This window comes from Dermacentor variabilis, chromosome 2 (assembly GCF_050947875.1).
Source record: "Dermacentor variabilis isolate Ectoservices chromosome 2, ASM5094787v1, whole genome shotgun sequence".
In the NCBI taxonomy this organism is placed as follows: domain Eukaryota; kingdom Metazoa; phylum Arthropoda; class Arachnida; order Ixodida; family Ixodidae; genus Dermacentor; species Dermacentor variabilis.
In genome coordinates this window covers 105,886,239-105,907,766 of record NC_134569.1, presented here as the reverse complement: position 1 = coordinate 105,907,766, position 21,528 = coordinate 105,886,239, and the positions used below count along the sequence as shown (strand labels likewise).

Here is a 21,528-nt window from a genome sequence, read left to right as displayed (position 1 = left end):
TCCACTACATAGGGGCACTGGTCAAAGCAATCGAAGTTGCCGAACTACAGGATCTCTCATAGACCAGGTGCTGTTCAACCAAAGTGCAGGATAGTGCAAATGACATTTCTGTTGGCAGTACACGACACGCAATAATTCTGTATATTCAAGGAATGATAGACTCATTTGCCCTTACCCTTATTCCGCAGATACTAAGAAAGTGCATGATGCAAGTGAAAAGAAAATTCATGCCGTGATTGAGCACAGGGTGCAAACTGCCATTGAGCAAAGTGTGTGCGACCGCAAAAGCCTCTGCCCTCCAGCAAGAGAGCACTTCGCTCAGGCGCTCACCTGTAAACTGGACTGGTTTTCCTAGTGTGCCTTGTGATACGGCACTCACATCCACCTTACGGGCGTCGTATGCTTTCACTGTAGCAGGTGTCCCTGCTAGCACCTTCCCAGCATGCTCCACTTGCACCATGTATGGGCCTGCAAGATAGCACAGAAGCGATGGCACCGCTGGACAACTACACAAATCCTGAAGTAACCATTTCTTGCCCTCTTCCACTTACCCAACAACAGGATCTGCATAGGTGAGTTGCATGAAATGTTAGCTTCAGTACAACAAGGACAAAGACATATGACTATGGCTGTCATAGTTTTTGTCTTTGTCCTTTGCGTTGAAGCTAACATGTTGCATAACTTGCACCGATTCACTCCGCAATGTGTGCTATAAGGCTAGAAAAGCATACCAATCCCTTTGAAAAAGCCACCTTGTAACATTTCTCTTCGCTTTGCACTGTTTGGAAGAGTGTTACTCATGGCAAACTGTATCAACACAACCACAGGTGACTGTGTTTTCACAGGTTATATAGATGCGGCTCTTGTCCATATACAGATTTGCATTCAGATAATTTTTCATGTTAAGCGCTGTGGGGAGCACACGCGCCCATCTTCCCCCGTGCCATCGCGTCGAGAGCCGGCATAGACAGGGGAGAGGCGCACTATGCCCTCTCCCGATTCTCCCTCGCTCTCGCGACGTGCCCTTCCTCCCCGACTCACGGGCAGGTAGCTGACGGGCGAGGAGGACATTCCCCTCGCCCATGTAAAAAGGTACAAAACAGCGCGACCGGGGCAGACCCCCTCTCTCTGAGGCCGGACCCCTAACCTGCCGGACTGGAGTACCTGCCGCAACCTGTGAGTGACCACGTTTACCTGACTATCCCGGGCAACGAGGCCAGCCTATTTATTACTATTACAGAGAGGACGTCCCTCTGCCAGTGTTCTTTATTGCCTGTAGCAATAAACATTCTTACAGTTGACGCCGCTGGTTGCCTTATTCGTTCGAACCCAACGTAGCCGCGATTCCCGAGCTACAGGATTGGGAGTAACACAAAGCAACTGCGTGGGGCTAGATCCAGAGCTCACCTTCAGCCCCAGCCGCACGCAGAGTGGAACCCCCACAGCACACATCTGTACTTACATAGGGAGGCTCGTTTTGTACTGACTAGATGAATACTCAGAGTCTAAGAATACATATAGCGAATGGAACAGAAATCCATTGATTAGAACACTACAATGAAAACCAGCAAGAGCAATCTGTAGTAGCGCTGCCTCTTAGAAGAAAGACGGAATGACAAAAAGAGTACCTTTGTTCCCCAACATGCACATAACAATAACCACGGTACCATGAAAATGTACGGCAGTTCTGTCTCAGATTGATGTTTCTGTAGTAGTTTACTCATCAATTTAATAACTCAAATCTGCAGCTTGAAAACACTCCCAAGCTTGATAATTAAAGAAAAAATATATGTAGCTAATTAATGCTACTAGTATTTAAACATTCACTGGATCTAACTATATCCTCTCTCTCTCTCTTGAAGTGAGAAGATGGTTTGGAATATGTAAAGCGAAACTTTCTCTTCAAGTCACACGTGACTTCTAAATAAAAGCAGTGACGGCTGCCACAATGCACCTTTTAGATCTGAAGATATGCAGGCTAATTAAGAATATGATACATTCTGTGTGTGATTGTGTTTATCTTTGTGGTTACTATCTGTTTGGTTTGAATCTCACACGCCGCACGCATCAACTGATTCAATTTCACAGGATGATTCAGTTATACTGTTTCCTTTTCAATGATCCCAGATTAACTAAATCAAACTCAGCTGAAAAATTGGAAAGCACGCATACATTGCTGAAATGATGAGCATACTGTTGCAGTTAAACCACAACTCAAGAGAGAGAGAGAGAGAGAGAGAGAGAGAGAGCAGTTACCATCACTCCACACATATTGCTCACACATTACTGCCCATTACTCTTGGTATTGCTTGTAGACAGAGCCAGCACATGCTAAAAACAGTCGCAGACAACATTTTGACACTTACCAACTTCGTCAGGGGCAAACTCAACATTTAGTCCTCCTCTCGAACTTCGGCTTACTTTAGCAGGAACCTTTTTGTCATGCGGAGCTACAGAAAAATAATAGAAAGGCAGGTCATGTAGTTATCTCTCTGTTTCTTAGCCTTTAAGCAGTGCTCCATTGCAAAAAAATAACAATAACACCAGCAAATGGCTGGTGTTACGAAACTCATTTTAACACCCAGTTTTTTTTATGCTAGGAAGACATATTTTAGTGCAGGGGCCGATTTGTGCTGCATGTAAACTACAACAAGAAAATTAAAAAAAGAGCATAAAGCATAGTTCCTTTTCTTTTGTTCTGTAAGGTACATGGCGACGATATCTGTTCATTTAATGATTACACTTCCTTGACAAACGATTTTAATCTGTATTAAAAATCACCTGGCAAATATATTTTCTATTACAATCTTTTAATACCTTGAGATTTGATTCATCACTGTGAAATTTGGGTGCCAAAGGACACCCAGCACAATGTAACCCCACTCATGAGCTGCCTTTCTCATTCACAAATAAAAATGTTCCAAGACAAAAGTTTCTATAGCGCTATTATTGTCACAATGAGATGTGCCCGATGCATGCCAAGGTGAAATGAATTTATTTAATCAAGCTACTCAGGTGATTGCACTTACATAAAACTATATGAACTAAGTGAAGCAAGCACAAGTACAATCTGTAGACCAAATGCCAGAACTCACAGACAATGGTCACCCGCAACTGGTCTTCATCCGACACCCCTGACACATGAAACCTGCTAGGGTGATTGACAGGCACTAGCTCCAGAGAACTCAGGTCCACCGAGCACTGGTTCACATCGGACACTTGAAGCACCACTGGACAACCTGCATGAAACAAACAAATGATGCAGCACAAAATAAATGCAATTCAAAACTGCTTATGTTCAGTCTAGTGTCTCAACTGGTGTCCCAACTTTGAAAAAAATTCAAACAATAAAACAAAACAAGGAAGCTCTTATGAAACAGTGTCATAAACGCACATGCACATCTTTTCATATGTATTTTTATTAAACCTGTATGTAATTCATCGTGTTCCGACATTTACGTCCTTCATTGTACTGTACAAATTGCATCCTTTGGTTACGCTTAGCTATGTAAAAATATGTGCACGAGAGTTGTTATTGCTTGATCATGTTTCATGTTCGAGGTGACTGTACCCTCTTACACTATTTAAGAAAGGATTGTCCCCAAGATCATATACTGTGCCTGTCATGTCAGGTGCCCAAATGCGCTGCATGGGCAAAATTTTTCTTTTTTTCTTTTTATATCATGATGTGAACATAACTGTTTTGTGTCATAGATGGAAGGCAAAACTGTAGCTCCACTGCAAGCTTTTCACTTATGTCACAAGGTGGCTGCAGTGTGCGCCCTATCTGCCATACAGAGAAAACACTCGGCCATTGCGGTAAGTTCCAGATATAGAAAAGTCACAACTAACACTTCACATGCAAGCAATTTGTCATCTACACCAATGTTGCTTAAAAATGTGCCAAATCCATACAGTCGTAAGCATGTAACTGCTGGTCAGTTACTGGAAACTGGTCTTTAGGTAAGTAGTCAAACATGAGAAAAAGAATTTACACACCTGGCACATTCTCCCCGTTGAACATGATGCTGACCACATGGGGAACAGGCCTCAGGGGTTTGAAGCTGACCAAGCACCGACCACTGTTAAGCACCTGCACTTGGTTGGGAACCTCACCATTGTTCACCGATATTTCCAGCTGCCCCTCGCCAGCTCTTGACGCATCCACTGCACGTTGTTTTAATCAATTTCAGTCACCACTGGTGTAATGGCTTCCCAAAAGAATCTACACTGATATAAAAAAGCTTAAGGAGTCTTGAAATTAAATTTTTGTCATTTTCATTGCTTTTTCAACATGAAGGTTTGTTCATTGTTTTGCTGTTGCACAGAGCTATGTCCTGTAAAAGCATCAGATGCTGTTGTTTTGGCACTTGAGAATCAATTTTAAATGCTCGGCACATGAGCCATACTAAAGGATGTTTTGAGATGTTTGTTATATGCCCAACTCAAAGTGCATCCAGCTTATTCCCAAACTATTGATGGCCATTATTGCTATCTAGCACTCTGCCATGTAAATTATGATGTTTGTTATATAACCAACTTAAAGTGCATCCAGCTTATTCCCAAACTATTGATGGTCACTAGTGCTACCTAGTACTCTAACATTTGAATCAACTCCCGAAGATGGTACATCTGTTACCAACCGCATCTGTATGCAAGCTACAAGGCCTCCTTTAGTATAAGATGTTTATATCTTGTGCATTCCTGAAATATATTTGATAGTTACCACATTCTGTGCCCTATTGTCTTGCAAACTGCAGCGCCTTCTCAGAATGCAACGGCTTAATCCTTATTTGTTCTTTTTGCTTTTGATTCCATCCTGCCATTCCTAATTTTTTGTGCGATTCCGTACTCACTGTCTTTTTAGAGCGCAGCTCTTTGGCGCCCGTTCCTGCATTTCGGGTAGCCGTCGGCCTCGCTGCCATGCCTCATCGTAACCAAGGTCATCAGGAGCGCACGCAGCTAGAGCAGCTCACGTTCCTGCTGCCATCTCTCGCGTGTGGCATAAGTCTTGCGCTCCCCTAGTCCTCCAAAGCCGGATTATGTGTTCTCGCCTATCCTCTCCCCCTTCCTCCGCGCAGTGCCGTTGCGGTGACTCTCGCCGCTACCATCCACTCCGCCCTTGCCGTCCCTTCTCCCGCTGTCGTGGCACTGCCACAGTGCCGGTGGCGGTGGGCACTCCTCGCTGCCTCATGGGTGATCTATGGCTCTCCGCTCCTCTGTCTCCACATCGTGCGGCTGTATGGCTCTCAGCCATGTCTCTCACTTCCCCATTTGCGGGGCACATTCCTCAGTGGCATTTGTCGCCTCTGGCAGTGCTTGCGCCTGGCTGTCCTTCTCCTACCTACCTCCACTCTTGCCCTATACCTCCCCTCACCTGGCATAGTGCTGCTGCGGTGACTCGAAAGACAGTTATATCATTTCGTCCCCTTACTTCCACTTCCCACCCCAACCTTATGCGGCCAGAGTTCTCCACCCGTTTCCTCATCCCACCTCAGAAGAAACATTAAATAACAATTGCTAATCTCCCCCCCCCCCCTCTGCGGCGGTGACCCACTATAAAATGGCGCGATGGCACGTCACCAAAGTGCCAGCTTGATAGCGGCAGATCGCGGTGTGTGCTGCTCAATCTGAAATTAAGAACTGCCTCCGTTCAGCACTGCGAGTTCTGTATGCAGTTGCCTATTGTTGAAACAAGGAAGCAGCTGCGATCAAAGATTGCATTACCAAGAAGCGTAATCGTCAGCCAATATTTTTTATCCCTGTACCCCCTTACATAGTATCCTGCTGTTCCTCTTGAGTTGACAGAAATAAACATCATGCTGCAATGTGGGCATGAACTGTGTCATTTCAGGGCAAGCACAAGAACATTGTTTCATCTTTAATACTGTAATATGCTTTGTGATTAGAGGCTTTTAACAAAAGATAGATGATCAAGTTAACATGCTGCGTTCATGTACTCTAGCTTTTGTTGAGGTCAACAATTTACACAGCAGCACTGTTCCAGTTTGTGTGCACTGAAGCAGCCAAATGTGCATAAAATTGAAGCAAATCAATTAACTATAAATTAAACCTAAGAAATTTATGTATTTCGTCCGTGTTTACTGCGACTAACTGCAAGAAGACCTTAAAAAAGCTTCTTGAATACTGAGAATGCCGTCTTTTTCCTCATAATGGCAGTTCATAATTCTGCTATGCCACAAACAACACCTTTAAAATGGAAGAAAGCACATGCTAAATGTATAAGCAGATGAAAAATCACACTGAGTAATCAACATAAAAGTGACAATCTCAGTTGGACATGATGGTTACATCTGCTAAAAGTCACTTGCCTTGGAACTGAGATGTTTGGCCTACGACACAGGATTGTGGGATGTCACTGAGGGTAATGCACGAAGCATCATAAGCCTTTGACACAAAGGGACTGCCTGGAACCTTCTGACCACAAGCTGTAACTTCTATTTGGTAGGTACCTATAAACCAAAACAAAAAGAAGTTGCAGTTGTTATGCCTAAAATGCAAAGCTGCGACAGCTAGTGCATTGCTATGTTTAGTAAGACTCACACTATTTCATGCAATATCTGTTGCACTGTAAAGAATAAAGAAAAGAAGTGGGAGAAGCTCTGACATCACTTCATCTGAAGGTTCTGCTGTCTTGGTGGACAATGTTTCTTCTCCTCCTCTTTTTACCCTTTCTGTCACGCTCTTCCTCATGGACTCGCCAGCTCATCTCACCTATCCTTTACCATGCTAGCCTCCCATGGTACCAATGTTGACCTTGCATTTTGCCACACCACCAGCATTTCAGGACACGGTGTCAAAGTGAAAGCTCTGAACACAGGCTTCATTTACCACCATTTCATGTAGTTCCATGCTCCGTGGATGGTGCAAGTGAAGACATGCAAACAGCCACACAGTAGCCATAGAAAGAGCCAATGTTGGTTCTCTCTACATTACACTGTTACTGAAGCGAAGTTGTTAACACAACATGGCTGATTGGACCATCAGACCCAGTGCTCCTTAGTGAAAAATACCCGTGACTTCCACTACACTTGCAGTTGGGCTAGCAGGGCCTAACCTAAGCTTTCTTTCCTCCATGAGTTGTACCATAAGCTGACAGCATGCGAAAAATATGTTTGGAGAACCACAGCTTTTGCTTCCTTCTGTTCCCTATCGTATCACTCATTCACTTCTGTCTACTGACATAGCTTCTTTCACCTCAGTTCTTGTTAATTATTGTCTCATGTACCATGGTGTACATCTCAATTGCTATATTGCGTAGCAGTGCTGTTCTCAATGCTTTAAACTTTATCAGCACTTGGTGTACAGGGCACAGTTAGTTGGAGTGTACAATTTCAGAAAATTAAGATCCCAGGTTTCATAGCCAGCTGAGGTTTCACCTTTCCTTCAATCCTTTATCTTATTTTATCATTGGCATGAGTTTATGGTGATCATGATTATTGGGGAACTGCTATAGCAACCGTGGCTGGAAAGTCCCAATAAATGCATTTGCTGTAAAAGTGGTCTGAAGTTCCATCACATTGCAAAGCAGTTAGTGGGAATTACTGACAAAAATATATATATATATATATATATATATATATATATATATGTGACACCACTGCAACGCAGCTGAGAGCAACAAGTGTGTATAATACAGCCTCCTTTTAGGGGGGAGGGCTCACCAGCTTCCAACGCTGTGAACTCCACGACATGGCAGTCTGGACGTTCCATGATGACAGGTTGTATCCTCGCTTTTCCAGGTCCTACATCACCCCACGAAAGATGACAAGCATTTCATTTCTTTTGACAATGAGCACAGGTGAGGACATATGCGCTTAATCTTTAAAGGCACTGCACATGTGTCTAGGTCATTCTAGCGGAAATTAAAAGTAATAAAAGTATGTGGGCAGACATATGCGTCATGCAGAGAACACATAACTAGTTGTAGGCTGATTGCACATCAAAGAAAGATAAACACACTAAGGAACATGAGGCAATCTGGCAAAGTGGTGGAATTTGAAATTTACAGCTACAGAGGACACCTATCACAAAGATGCCTTTTGCAGCATTCTCTAATGATAAGCACCTATCATAGGAGAATGCTGAAAAAGGCATCTTTGCGATAAGTACCCTCTATAGCTGTGAATGTCGAATCCCACTATTTTGCCAGATTTTCTCATGTTTGTTACTGTGTATCATTGGAGAATGCTGCAAAAGGCAGTTGTTCTTTACTGCACTTTATTTTGTCAGTAATGGTAACACTAAATGTGACAATGACAAAATAAGCAGAGCCGCAACTCCAGGCATACCTTTGATGTTGACCTTTATGTCGTCTTTGCTGCAGCCTGGAGCGTGCACTTCAAAGCTGGCCGTCTTGCCACAGCTAAATGTCTGCAGGGTTTGGCCCCTAGCGGATACTGGGCCCCGTTTGAGCACGTCTCGAACTTCACATTTCCATGGGGAACCTACACATACGATGACGTTAAATGTTAACTATAGTGGAAAAGAAAGAAGAAGAATGTACTAAACCTGGTTTGAAGAAAACTGCCAGGCATTAAAAGCAAGGTGATTTACACTTTGAGGCATCATAAAAAAGAAGCTAATGATTTATTTTTATATGTGCTATTATGGACAGATGAAATGTAAACAGCACACTAAGAACACAAATGTAAAGAATGCATGAATTTGCGAGGCCAATTTTTCTATCAATGTAACTCACAATTGGTGTTGTCTTATTTCAATATCTAGTGCATGCACATTATACTCCTAAATTGGGCAACATAATGAAATCATGGAAAGTTGTGCTTGGAAAAGGAAGAAGAAACTGCTTTTCCAGAAACATCTTGACATAAGCATTCAAACAAAAAAGGAAAAGAATGAAAGAAAATTTCATCACCTGGAACTTTCTCGCCATTGAATTTCATCTCAACTGTGTGCACAGTGGCTGTGCGAGGAACGAATGAGGCAAGAAAGCGATGGCCACCAAGGGGTTTGACATGGCTCGTGACATGGTCACCATTCACCATGATCTCTAGGTTGCCTGAGCCAGCTTCAGCACCATCAACTGTTAAGAAAAGTCATTACTTTGGTGTATATGAACACTGTCACACTATACAGTGAATAGAAAATAAATAATAATCCACATGCACACAGTTAGGAATAAGGATATGTGCAAATGCAAAACCTCGAATTGAATATGAACACAGTAGAGCCAACCTGTTGTGTGCTTTTTACGGGACTGCAGGAATACAATGTAGTAGCTGGGCAAATGCAGTGTGCAAAGAAAAGCTGGACCTACATACAGTTAGCATCACAGGTACTAGGCTTTAGAGACATCACATAACCAAGAAGATGTACTACCAAAGAACATGTTAGCAGGGCCCTACACTATTAAAAAAAAAGCTAGCTTTAAATATCATAAGCTGTTATTGGAACCATTACAATGGCTCAAGACCATCCGATCACGACTTACATTAGCACCAACACGCTTAGAGCCCATATTCGTCATGTTTCATGGATGCAATCAAGCTCCCTTGCCTGCCTGCCTACCAGAACGATGACCACAGGCGTCATTCTCCAACGTGGTCAGCATCCATTGTGCCTACCGTCGGGCTTCACACCATCAGCATGTTCAACCTCTGCTTTGTGGTGTTTAAAACAACCTCAAGTGCATCTTACGGGTCCAGGGACAAGAAAGATGACACCTGCCTACCTTTGCCTTGAAGCAAGCAGCTCTGGATTGTTTGCACACTTTCTACTTTCACCATGTCCACATATATATGGATGGCTCTTCCACTCAGACCAGTCCCACCGGCGTAGTGGTTATACCATCACGATCAATAAGCATCCGATACAAGATTTCTCACATGACAACATCGACCAGTTCGGAGCTTGTTGCCCTCCGAGGTGCTGCTGATTATATCAACAACCAACTGGCTAATCGGTGGGCAATATTCTGCAACTCGAAGGCGGCCTTACAATGTCTTCTATCAGCCCTTCGTCACGGGTCCTGTGAACAACGTGTGTCGGAGATACGAGAAATTCACTGTCGTATGATCGCGAAAGGACATAACATCGTGTTTCAGTGGTTGACAAGCCATTGCAGTATCTCCGGCAATGACCTCGCTGTTGAAGCTGCTAGGAAAGCACACGAAGGAGCAACCCTTGTTTCTGTACCTTTATCGCAGACTGATGCAGCCCAACACTTAAGCAAGTTAGCACACCATATGACATTGGAAAAGTGGCACACACCTGAATTCACCCAACATCGATTGCATTCCTGTGACCCATCTATGCAACTGCGGCTGTTACCTGGGCTTCCGCGAAATGAGGAAACCATGATGTGCTGCTTACGCTTCGGCGTCGCGTTCACCAATGCATATACGCGTTTGATTGGAATGGCTGATAGCACCGAGTACAATGCCTGCAGTGACGAGGAGATTATAGAACGTCTACTGTGCTACTGCCCATCTTTTGAAAATGAAAGACATGACCTCTGCACAGCTCTAAATCAGTTAGATAGAAAACCGTTCACCTTGAACAAGATCTTGGGACCATGGCCTCGCTTATCGCAGCTACAAAAGGCCAATAAAGCGCTGCTGCGATATTTGAAAACTACCAGATTGAGTCACTGTCTGTGATCCGGACTGAGTGACCGATCAATATCCCCAGTCAACTTTCTCTTCTTACTTTAATTTTTCCCTCCCCTTTAACCTTTCCCCAGTGTAGGGTAGCCAATCGGGCTCAGTCCTGGTTAACCTCTCTGCCTTTCATTTATTATTTGCTCTCTCTCTTTCTCTTTCTAATGTAGAAAAGTGAAGACAGCTACACGGTATGCAGAATGTACATTTATATCCTCCAAAACACAGAATTGCCTTATAAGTGTAGGGAATTGAAAATGCATACAACTTAGCAACACTGTAAGTGGGTGCAAGAGAAGGGCCACTACAATTTGTATCATCACAGCAACTACAATGACAGAACAAAAAAAAAAAAAAAAACTGAACGCAGTCGAATGCATGCAGAAAGTCGTCACAAAATGTTGGTAATGGGAATGTAAAAAGCTCCATGAAAGAAACGAAAATTTATATTGCTATAAACTGGGATAATAAAAATGTGCATGTATCTTGAACATGAGGCTTCAGTGCACATTCAATGTGTCCCCACAGCTGCAAAGCTCATAAGTGCAAATGCGGTGCTCTAGCGCCGACAATAAAGGCACTCAACTGGTAAAAAAATTTAACTGTTACTCATAATGGCTCAGTAATCATTCCTTCTGTGCAGCAATACTGATGCAACAAGAACAATTTTCCACTTTAACTATGTACTTTCATTACTGCCACTTTTGCTTGAGAGCATGGAGGGTGTGCACTAACACACATGTTGATAACAGCATAAAATTATAATCAATGAAAGAAAAGTAACAGTTAACAAGGGAACATTATAAACAAGTTTAGTGTATATATAGTCAGAAAACTCAATGTACAGCCAGACAAACAAATATTGATGCATAGAAAGAAACCTGAAAGCTTGCAAAATGTCACGATGAAAATGGCGCACACACTGTGCAGTGAACTGGTCATAAGTAAATTAAGGTAAAGACACTGGCTATCAAATTATCAAGCAGTGTACTGAGTAACAAAAAGATGTCAGATAAATATTCAAAATGTTATAGCATTCACCGAGTCATAGGTAATGCTACAAGAGCACTTACTCTCAAACTCCACGGGTTGTCCGACAACCCCGTTAGGAACGTCTCCCACTTTGATCTTGGTGGCATCAAAGGCGTGGCTGCGAAACGGGCTGCCTGGCAGTGGTCGTCCCTGGAGCTTCACTTCAATGACGTGCTCACCAACTTCAGACGTGATGAATTCAACATCTATTTCTCCCGGTTGAGACACATCCATGTGCACAGGAAACTCTCGTCCAGTGGGCGCTAATCGAACAAAACAAGGACAGCAGCACCCAGTCAGCAAAAGGAAGACTTAAGACACCACTTAATATTAACAGATGTCCACAATGGTGCACTTACTGTGCGCTAACATTTTCTTCATGCTACTTTTCACAAGCAATTTTTTGAAGCAAGACATCATGAATTTCTACATTGCTGAAGCTGCTTGCAATACAGCTAAAAGCACACAACAAAAAGTAAATATACAATATAGTGTATCCATTCATTAGGCAATTTTTACTATTGCACGGTTGTATGACGACATTAGCACACACCCTGAAAGACATGCACGACATTACATAATAACAGTAGAAGTTCTACCATAATGTCCGCAGTTCCTCTTTATTTTATCTGTAGTGCATATATATAAGAATTGACAATGTTTACAGTTGGCATGGAAACTGGCAGGCCCTCAGTTGCTCATTACATGTATCTGTAAAAGGCAGCTACTATTTCACGAGGTTTGGCAAGTGGCAATAGAAATGGCGGTAAACCTGGCCACGAACTTATATAAATGTACACATAAAGCACCTAACCAATCCCACAAACTGCAACAAGAAAAGCATCTCTATATGCATTAATAAAGAAGCAAGTCCTTTTTGTAAATATTAAAATAACAGCTGTAAGTGCAGGCAGCTTTACATGCATCTAGTCAATAACAGTCATAATACATGAATTGAAAGATAGAGCTCATGGGCCTAGACAGAAGGTTTAGCTTATCTATAAAGCTGAACATTTACGCATCCATTTACTGAGTAGCTATCAGCTTCATATGAGTAGCTAACACTGTGAATAAATTTTAACATATATGTTTTCAGGCTGGAGCAACTGGTTCAAAAATGTCTTTAGAGTTCTAAACATTATTTTAGACGCTAGGAGATCTGCCTGGACCAGTGTCTACACAGCTACTCATCAATGTGGTAAGGCGAGAGAGGACTTAAGGAAAGGAAGAAGGTGACAATAAAGTTTAGCTCATTCAACTGAACTATGAAATCCACCTACCAGCGATTGTCACCTGAAAGTCATCTCGATCAAAGTCGGGAGCACTGATGTGGAATGTTGCAGGTTGCTTGACAGGTACAAGCTTGAGGGCCTCGCCCAATATTTTCACTTGTGCAATGTCACCACCTCCCCTGGGAGCAACTGGGGGAGGCCCCACCTGCTTTGTACCTGCCACTGTCTTAGTTTCAATGCTAGTCTCGCTTGCATGAGTTCGCTGATGCTCCACATGATGATGCATCTCTTGGCGACTGTCCACACGATGCTCTTCTTTTGTTATCTGCACGAATGATTGTCAGACATCAGACACAGTGAAGGAAAAGGATGTGAAGCCAGCGAGGAACAAAACAAAGCTCCTGCAAACTCCTCAACATACAGCCGACTTCTGTTAAGTTATCAGTGAGCTCAATGTACCTTTGAATGCATGCTAAGTGTTCTAAAGTACCAAAAGACCACATACGTCCTACAAACATTCTTCCTAACTTGAACATTGCATGATTCAATGCAATTTTTCATATTCTGATGGGGTCAAATTAACAGAAACCAGATCCCGAAATATTACAACACTGGAACTTGCAAAATAACATTGCATAGGCAAGAGCCCAAATGCAAAAAGGTTGTGTATTCGTATTTAAAACAATGGCTTAGATATCAAACTAGAAGCTGCAAGAAACAAGCCATTAATGGTATACAAAAAAATTATGGCTATTCAAGAAACCATATTATATGGTGCACCAGAGCTGTCAAATAGCATGTTGAATTTCATTTCACATTCTTAGCAGTTATGCTTATAACCCCGTACTCTTCAACAATAACTAAGAGATGTTGTTGTGACACAGAGTTGGACAGATCCACATCCATGCTTGTTGTAGTTGTGCTTTTATGTTCTAAAGTGACCTGGAATTTGCTTCTTTAAATTAGTTTCACAATATGGTAAGATCTTCAGCTATAAGCTGGAGATCTTATACTGTAAAGCAGCTCAACATTTGTTATAATAATTAGGAGGATTTAAATGACAGCTCTGAGAGCTGTCAGTCGCACTTAGGTGCATAAAAGCCCCATGCCATACCTGTCGCTGAGCCACCACTGGCGGAGTCATCTGCCTCATCTCTGGACTCTTGCGCCGTTCCAAGGTTGCGGAATTCCTCGAGCTTGAAAACTGCTCTTCCCTGTTCCCGTTCCTCTCCTCGGACAGTGCTCGGCTCTGGTTTCGAATCGATGGTGATGGGACGGCTGGCGCAGGCTTTCTTGGCGTGGGAGGTGGTGGCACCTTGCTTGTGTGCCGCGACGAGGGCCGTTCAGGCGTGGCACCTCGAGGCGGCGTCGAAACCGTTCTGCTTGCAGAACTTTCCATGTTTGTCCTTGTTGCATGGGTGACGCTTGTCTCTTGTCGTGTAGTTGTCATCTCGATGCGAGACTGGAGGAACTCGAGAGCATTGCGTGACACGCGACCGTCAGGGTCTGTCTTTGTTGGGGACGTGACTCGAGATGATGCCAGGGAGGAAGGGAAGAAAGATGATGCCGAGCTGGAGACACGATCCCCACTAGGTGTTAGCGTGCGTGTGAAGAAGGCATCGCTGAGCGAACTCGGAGACTCTGGCTCGTCAGCAGTGGAGACAATAGTGAATGGAGAGCCTGTGAGAGGACAGGATTAACAAGTTAAGCCATAGTTTACAGAACTTGCTGAAGTTTAAAGCAATTACTATTACAGTGCACTGTGATATCACATCTGTCCCAGGCACAAGGAAAACATGTACAAAGCAGCTCCCTTACATTAGTAAGCTGTCGCAATAATGTGTGCCCCCAGACTCGCGTCACAAAATAATTTGCACACATCCCACTGTCACGGACTAAGCTCAGATGCACAGACCATGCAAACTAGAACTTAGCAGCAAGTGGAAAGCTAACCCAACAACATAATGTGTGTGAAATTAGTTACTGAAATACAAGGAGCTATTTTCTTCAATTTTCTTTTATATTTTCTGAGCAACGAAGGTGTTTCTGGCTATTGTACTGCACTACTTGCCACCAAGAAGTTAGGAATGCCAATGCACTATGTTTCAGGAAGCTTACCATGTACATCGACGTTGTTGAATGTGGCAAAGATCTTGTAGTGACCTTCTCTTGAAGGTAAGAATGAGACTACGTAGATGCCATCGCCTCTCTCATCTGTGCTGACTGGAACGTTGTGACCATCAATTTGTACCTCCAGCTGAACCTTGCCCCAGCCGGCACGACTTGCATCACACTCAAAGATCACTTCCTTTCCCATTTGCACAGCGCTGGGGCCATTCATCTGTGAAAAGCACGAGAAACAGTGTCTTCGACATAGAACAGCGAGTGGAACGTGATTTTGTCAATAACGCAACCTAAATTAGATAGTCATTCAGGCATGACAAAAATGCAATAAAGCAATGGCATCAAGATGTGGTTGAAAAGGACAGTGAAATATCTCCTTTATCAGTATAACTGAGTCATCTTGCAATATAAAACCACGGCTAACCATAGCAACTTGCAATATTAAAGCCTATGCCCTTCAATGCAAAATATATGGCTACAAAAATGGTGCTTGTCATCATCCTGAAACAACCTACAGTCACCAATGCTTATAGCCAACTTAATAACACACAAACAGTAGCCTCAAGCAAAATATGACAGAACCTAAGAAACTCCGCTCGTTTCATATGCATTTAAGCATGCTCATCAGTGGTACCACATTTAACTATGAAGAGTGATTCACCTTCAATGGTGCCAGTACACATGCAAAGTAAGCATTCATTAAGCTTCACTGCTGTACAAAATACTCACTGTGACTTGTGTTGGGTCATAAACATAACATGTAAAGGGGCTGCCTTGGATGTGCTCACCAGAATAAGTAACATCAATTTTCCATTCACCTGGAAGATAGGTAGGTAAGACAAGACAAGCATAAAACAGTTTATACAGTCAAGGCACCTAAAAAACTAAAAGACTTCTCAAGTTATGCTGAGCAATTTGCCAAGAAATGCGTATATCTGCAGAAAAATAACTAAAGAACAGGGCCCGCTTGCACAAACGCCAGCCTCTAAGTCTAGACTTAAATCCGAATCTTGTCTTATTGTAACCTAAAATAAGACTGGACTTTCCGGCCATCATGTTTCGCTTGCACGAACCGACAAGACTGAACTATAGTCCGGACTTATTGAAGACGTGAGGTACTTTTAGTACCTAGGTGGGAAATTTCGCCGTCGACAGGGAAAGAGATGGGGAATGGGCCGGAAGTTGGTTGCGGCGGCGACAGGCGTTCGCGCTGTCCAATAGTTGACCGCGATTCGATGTCAACATCCGGCCGCACTCCCGCGCTTGTCACCCCTGCAGAAGCAGCCGAACCAGCTCCAAAAGTTGGCGGTACGCACGTGTTGTCAAGCATGTCCTCGCAACCACCCGCCAAGCGACTCAAGAGCCATCACTGGAGCGAAGACGAAAAAATTGATTTGGTTCATATCATCAGCGAAAAAACCACGGCCTTATTTAGTAAGTTTAATTCAGCTGTGACCCGAAAGAAGCGTGAGCAAGCTTGGGCAGACGTTACTCAGAAACTGAATGCGCATCACTCAACGAAGAGAGAAGTAAGAGAGCTGAAGAAACAGTGGCAGAACCTAAAACAGCAGCTGAAGGTGGCAGTTCAGCGCGTACGCCAGCACGAGAGACAAACCGGTAAGTGATCCCTTGTATTTGCAGTAAAACTTCTGTTGCGGTACCGACCGTTACAGTCCATTATGTGCAGGTGCGGACATAAATAAACGGAGCACGATATTCCGTTCTAAGTGCAATCACACGGTCGCTATCAAAAGCGAAGAAACATCGTTTGTACATGCAAAAGCGCACTATCGGCAACTACCTTCGGGCATACACCATATCCGGCAGTTTCAATTAGGCAACGCGTCATGACTGTTTGAATTCAACAACGTGCTTACTATTGTCCACGCCTGAACAACTCGAACGCCTTACGCGTCTGCGGTGGTAGTTCAATTAGGCAACACGTCGTAACTGTTTGAAGTCAGCGACGTGCTTACTTTGTCCACGCCTGAACAACTCGATCGCGTTACGCGTCTGCGGCGGAAGTAGTACCTGCATTCAGAACAAGGCTAGCGCTCGAGTACGCGGCTTTCAAACTATCTATTCAGCAGAATATGGTTTTGCGCTACGCTGTAATTTTCGCGATGCTTGTAATGCCTTGTTTCGTCATCGCTCGCCGAGTGAACTTGAGCAGCAATACGCCCGCAACCAAGTGAAATGTAGCCCGCTTCCATCAGTCTAGCGTAACACATACGAACACCGCCTGGCACAGGAACGCGAGAAAGCGACGCTGTCTAAGTACACAGCATTTGTCTCATGCAGCTGCTTATGCTCTCATGCGCGACGAAGGCGGAGAAATCCATTCTTCCCGTTTAAATTTAATGTCGTGTATTTCGGTAACACCAAAATATTTGCCGGTATGCAGCATTCTCCACGATAATATTCTTCCCTATTTGTTGAACAGAATTATACTGTGGTCAACATTGAGATCTGAGAATTTATTAGCCGGTTCAATTTACAGTTTGTTGTAACTAGTTCCGAGTATGCGAAGCGTCTGTCCTAACCCCTCCTTCGGAAAAGAAAGAAAATGCAGTTAAGCGTGCCTCACTACAAGTTACTTTTACTGGAAGGGCTGTCACTGTGATAAAAAACCTAACTTTGAAGATACAACCGATGCAAGAAATGAACGTTAGACAATAAATAGCGCTTCACGAAATAAAGAGCTTTACCAAATATAAAATCAAAAATGGCTATATATGTTTAGAGTATATGAAAGAAAATATGTTTGCTTTTCGGCGATTGTTTTTGTTTCTGTGCTGTTCTTTTACTTGCGATGCCTGCTCACTTAGGCTTACTGATGTCTGTCTTGTTGACCTTCATATTCGTGATACAATTGAAGTTCATCAGCAACTGGCAGTCCCGGCACACACTATAATTGGCAAGAACACATGTAGCAGAATATGAGTTTAATATAAGTTTATTTTATACTCAGGCAAGAGAAACAATAAGTGAATATTTAAACACAAATGTTACAAAAGAAGTAGGACAGTGACATACACAAAAACTCTTGGCTGAATAGTGTTTGCCAGGCACAACAAAGTTCAAGGACACTAAAGTAATTACCATGATCTCTTGGATTAAAGGAATAAAGCAATCAACATAATGTCACGTCCTGCATGGAAATGCAGCGTACGGTACAGAACCTCGGCTGCTGGGCATGGCTACTGAGTGTGGCATGTTAATGTGACGTTTTCCTTGTGTTGTTAAACATTTCAAGACAATGCAATGCTTATATGAGTTCCTAATGCAATATTTCTTAACGTGTGCAGGTGCTGGCAGCAATGAATATGAGTTGCCTGCCTTGCTGGAGGCTGTCAGGGACGTCGTCGGGGCAAATAACCCAACTTTGGAGGGCATACCTGACGCTGTTAATCTAGACGAGTAAGTTTAAAACCTCCCCAAGTGCAATGAACTGCAGGCACTATGGTCATTATGTCAGCCACTAGGATGAAGTGTTGTGGTATGGAAATAGTGCAACGCATATTTTTTGTATTTGCTGCTCAATGAAAATACACTGAAATGGTACAAGAATTAGAGAATGCAATCACATGCACACGATAGGATTAAATTACTATAATGCTGTGTGTACATTTCAAAACATGACTCATAAGTTGCTGTCGTGCATAACGGCCCCAATTTGCTTATGAGAAAGCCCTTAAAATAAAATTTTCACACTTTCAGCATTTAGTGAAGACGAAAACACACTTAATACAATGCGAGTTCATAATGTTCAGCACTTCCTGTACAAATAAGTGACCTCACAAGAATGAAATCAAGGCTCTGTACATAGCTGCGACATTGAAACACGCAGAAATGCATTTCTGTCAGTGTTTGTCATTCTGTTCACTCCCCTCTTTATACATATTACGGATCACTAACTGTGCAAATCATTCACACAGGCTCCATGATGATGGTGATTACCGGCCTTTGTCAAGCCGTGCTGATTACCCAAGGCAAAACGAGCTCAATAACAGCGATGCAACAGAGGTGTACACGGACTATGAAGCCCCTGAGGATGCAGTCGATGAGGCGACGTTCTACTCATCGAATTATACAGAAGCGGAAGGGGACACTGCTGGCTCAGAAGTCGGCAACCAAGGGAGCCCATCACAACGAGATGACGCATTGCCTTTTCACGATGACACTGTACCGGAACCAGTGATGGTGGGAGCAGCAGTAGCCACCACTCCAGCGCCATCGACAACAGCAGGAGGTCAAGCAGCCCTGAACCCAAGAGGGCAACAAGCAGCAGCAGCGGCAGTGGCGCCTCAGGCTCCACGCTCCTCCCAGCAGAATCATGGCCTCCAGGAGGCCATCCAGCTGAATAGAAGAAATGTTGAGTTGGAATATGCTGTCCTAGAAGGCAAAGAAAGAGCTGTGCATATTGAACTGAGTGCAGCAGGAGCTGCTGCAGAAGCAGCAGCAAAAGTGTCAGAAGCAGCTGAAGGCTGGAAGGCAGTCAGCGATGCTGCTGTTGCCGTCATCAACAAATATGGAGCTATTGCTGATGCAGTTTTAGCAGCAACACAAGCACGAACAAAGACAGAGGCGCGCAAAGCTGAGTTAGAGCTCGAGCTACTTCAGCTAGAAAAAGAGCGGCGTAAGCTTGAGATCTTAAAACTACAGCTGGAACTGAAAGGAAAAACCAATGAGAGGGCAAATGGCGGGGAAGGGAACTGAGTGGTCCCACGTTTTATTTATCAGTCAGCTTTATACCTAAGAATATCTTTTATAAATCATCTTTCCTAATGACATTTGTATTGGTACAAAGGTTAAGAGTAACTTGAGTTAAAGCTATCTGCAAGGTTTGTGGATGCATATTTGTTATTTGTGGAGGTGGGCATTGCATTTTGGGGCTTCCTTTTTTTCTGAGCCATGATATGGTTTGATTTAATAGGGCTTAACGTCCCAAATCAACTCAGGCTATGAGGCATGGTGTAGTTTAAGGCTCTCGATAATTACGTCCACCTGGGATTGCATTTCACAGCACACGTGATATGAATATGTAGTTTTCACACTGAGGTAAAAGCATATTGCTATGTGATATGTGCCTAGTGTGCTTGCAACCCTTTCTTGAAACACAATGTGCAGGTCGAGTGGATGGGTTGTCTCTTTGTTCATGATGTGCTCGGCGTGTCATTCCTTATTTGAACTTCCACTGTTATAGCAGCGTGTCAGCTGGGTCTTATGAGCAATGTTTGCAGATACAATCATCTTGTCTAAGTTTAAAACACCTATATCACATGCCAAGAAGCAGAAAGCATTCAGGTGTATTCCTTACCAATGCCTACGTTTATTTTTGTACTCAATTTCTGTGCTTGGGTTTTGACATTCAGGAGTTTTCTTTGCCCGTGTTTCTATCCACTTTCTAGCTATTTCTCAACTGTGATAACACTATTGCATTATCAAATAGAGAATTGTTGTTGTCGAGGGAAACATACGTGTATGTCGGGGGCAGAAACCTCAGTGGTAGCATTTTTCTTGTGCATTTAGTTTAGAACTGATATCATAACTGATTTCCACGACTGTGATACGCTTGCATAGTTATCACATTAACGCAATAGAGCATATCTAGGTGATATTCGTCGTCTTGTGACCACATTTTGGAGCAGTATTCGATTCCTATGTTTATGGGTTTCCCTGCATACATAATATGGTTTCATGTGCCATGATTCCCTACCTCAACTTGTGCTGTTCTGGCAACATGCACCACTTTTATCATAAAGAACAAGATTTAAATACGCAATCATCTTTTGTACTCGAGGTTAACTACAGACGTGAAATGCTAAGAAGCAGTAAATTTTTTGCTTGACCTTTTGTTAACATTCACGTTTTCTTGTGCAATTATTTACCTTTTGAAGTTTTAGTTTTTTGTTGTGTACACAAACAAAATAAAATGTGTTCCTGTTCACTGTCGAACTTTGTCAGCAATTATGACAAAAGCACTGCGCATTCAGCAAGGGCTTTCGTGAAGTCCAGCAGGGCACGATATGTTAGAACAGTAACACAAGGAATAACATATTTACCATTTTCTTATTTCATATTTACATAAAAAGCTTCATACTTACACTAAGAAAAGTGTTGCTGCACCAGTGCATTTCGCACTGTGTTGCCATCATCAGTCATGTCACTGGGAGGAGTTGGCACCTCTGGTGGAAGCAGGCATTCCTCATCACTAGTGCATGCGTACACCTTGGCAATGTTGTGCAGCACACAGCAGGCGACGATGACAGCTGAGCACCGGTGAGGTGCCATTCGCAGTTCCCCATGCAAACAGTGGAAGCGCCGCTTCAGCTGCCCGATCGACCTACAAAAGCAAGGGGACACTGTTAATTGGAACAGTCACACCCAAACATAGCAGTAGCTTGCAAATATTGATTCATGTGTCTACATCAGGCTACGTGTCTTTCCGGCTGTTATCTGCAAACTGCATACTGTACATTCACATTTTGGAAGTT

The 21,528-nt window shown here is 43.2% G+C and overlaps 1 protein-coding gene across 2 annotated transcripts in view; it reads right to left on the bottom strand.

Moving 5' to 3' along the window:
• Positions 1-21,528, bottom strand: part of jbug (filamin-type immunoglobulin domains fbug) — a 206,564-nt gene that overhangs the window by 52,312 nt on the left and 132,724 nt on the right. For both annotated transcript variants that reach the window (XM_075681604.1, XM_075681605.1), the window contains 13 exons: positions 15,761-15,849; positions 15,026-15,248; positions 14,022-14,587; positions 12,956-13,232; positions 11,717-11,938; positions 8,900-9,067; positions 8,313-8,468; positions 7,686-7,766; positions 6,333-6,473; positions 4,000-4,167; positions 3,096-3,239; positions 2,367-2,450; positions 331-468 (listed from right to left, as the gene is read on the bottom strand). In XM_075681604.1, the coding sequence (XP_075537719.1) occupies positions 331-468; positions 2,367-2,450; positions 3,096-3,239; positions 4,000-4,167; positions 6,333-6,473; positions 7,686-7,766; positions 8,313-8,468; positions 8,900-9,067; positions 11,717-11,938; positions 12,956-13,232; positions 14,022-14,587; positions 15,026-15,248; positions 15,761-15,849 (2,457 nt within the window). The remainder of the gene's footprint in view (positions 1-330; positions 469-2,366; positions 2,451-3,095; positions 3,240-3,999; positions 4,168-6,332; positions 6,474-7,685; positions 7,767-8,312; positions 8,469-8,899; positions 9,068-11,716; positions 11,939-12,955; positions 13,233-14,021; positions 14,588-15,025; positions 15,249-15,760; positions 15,850-21,528) is intronic.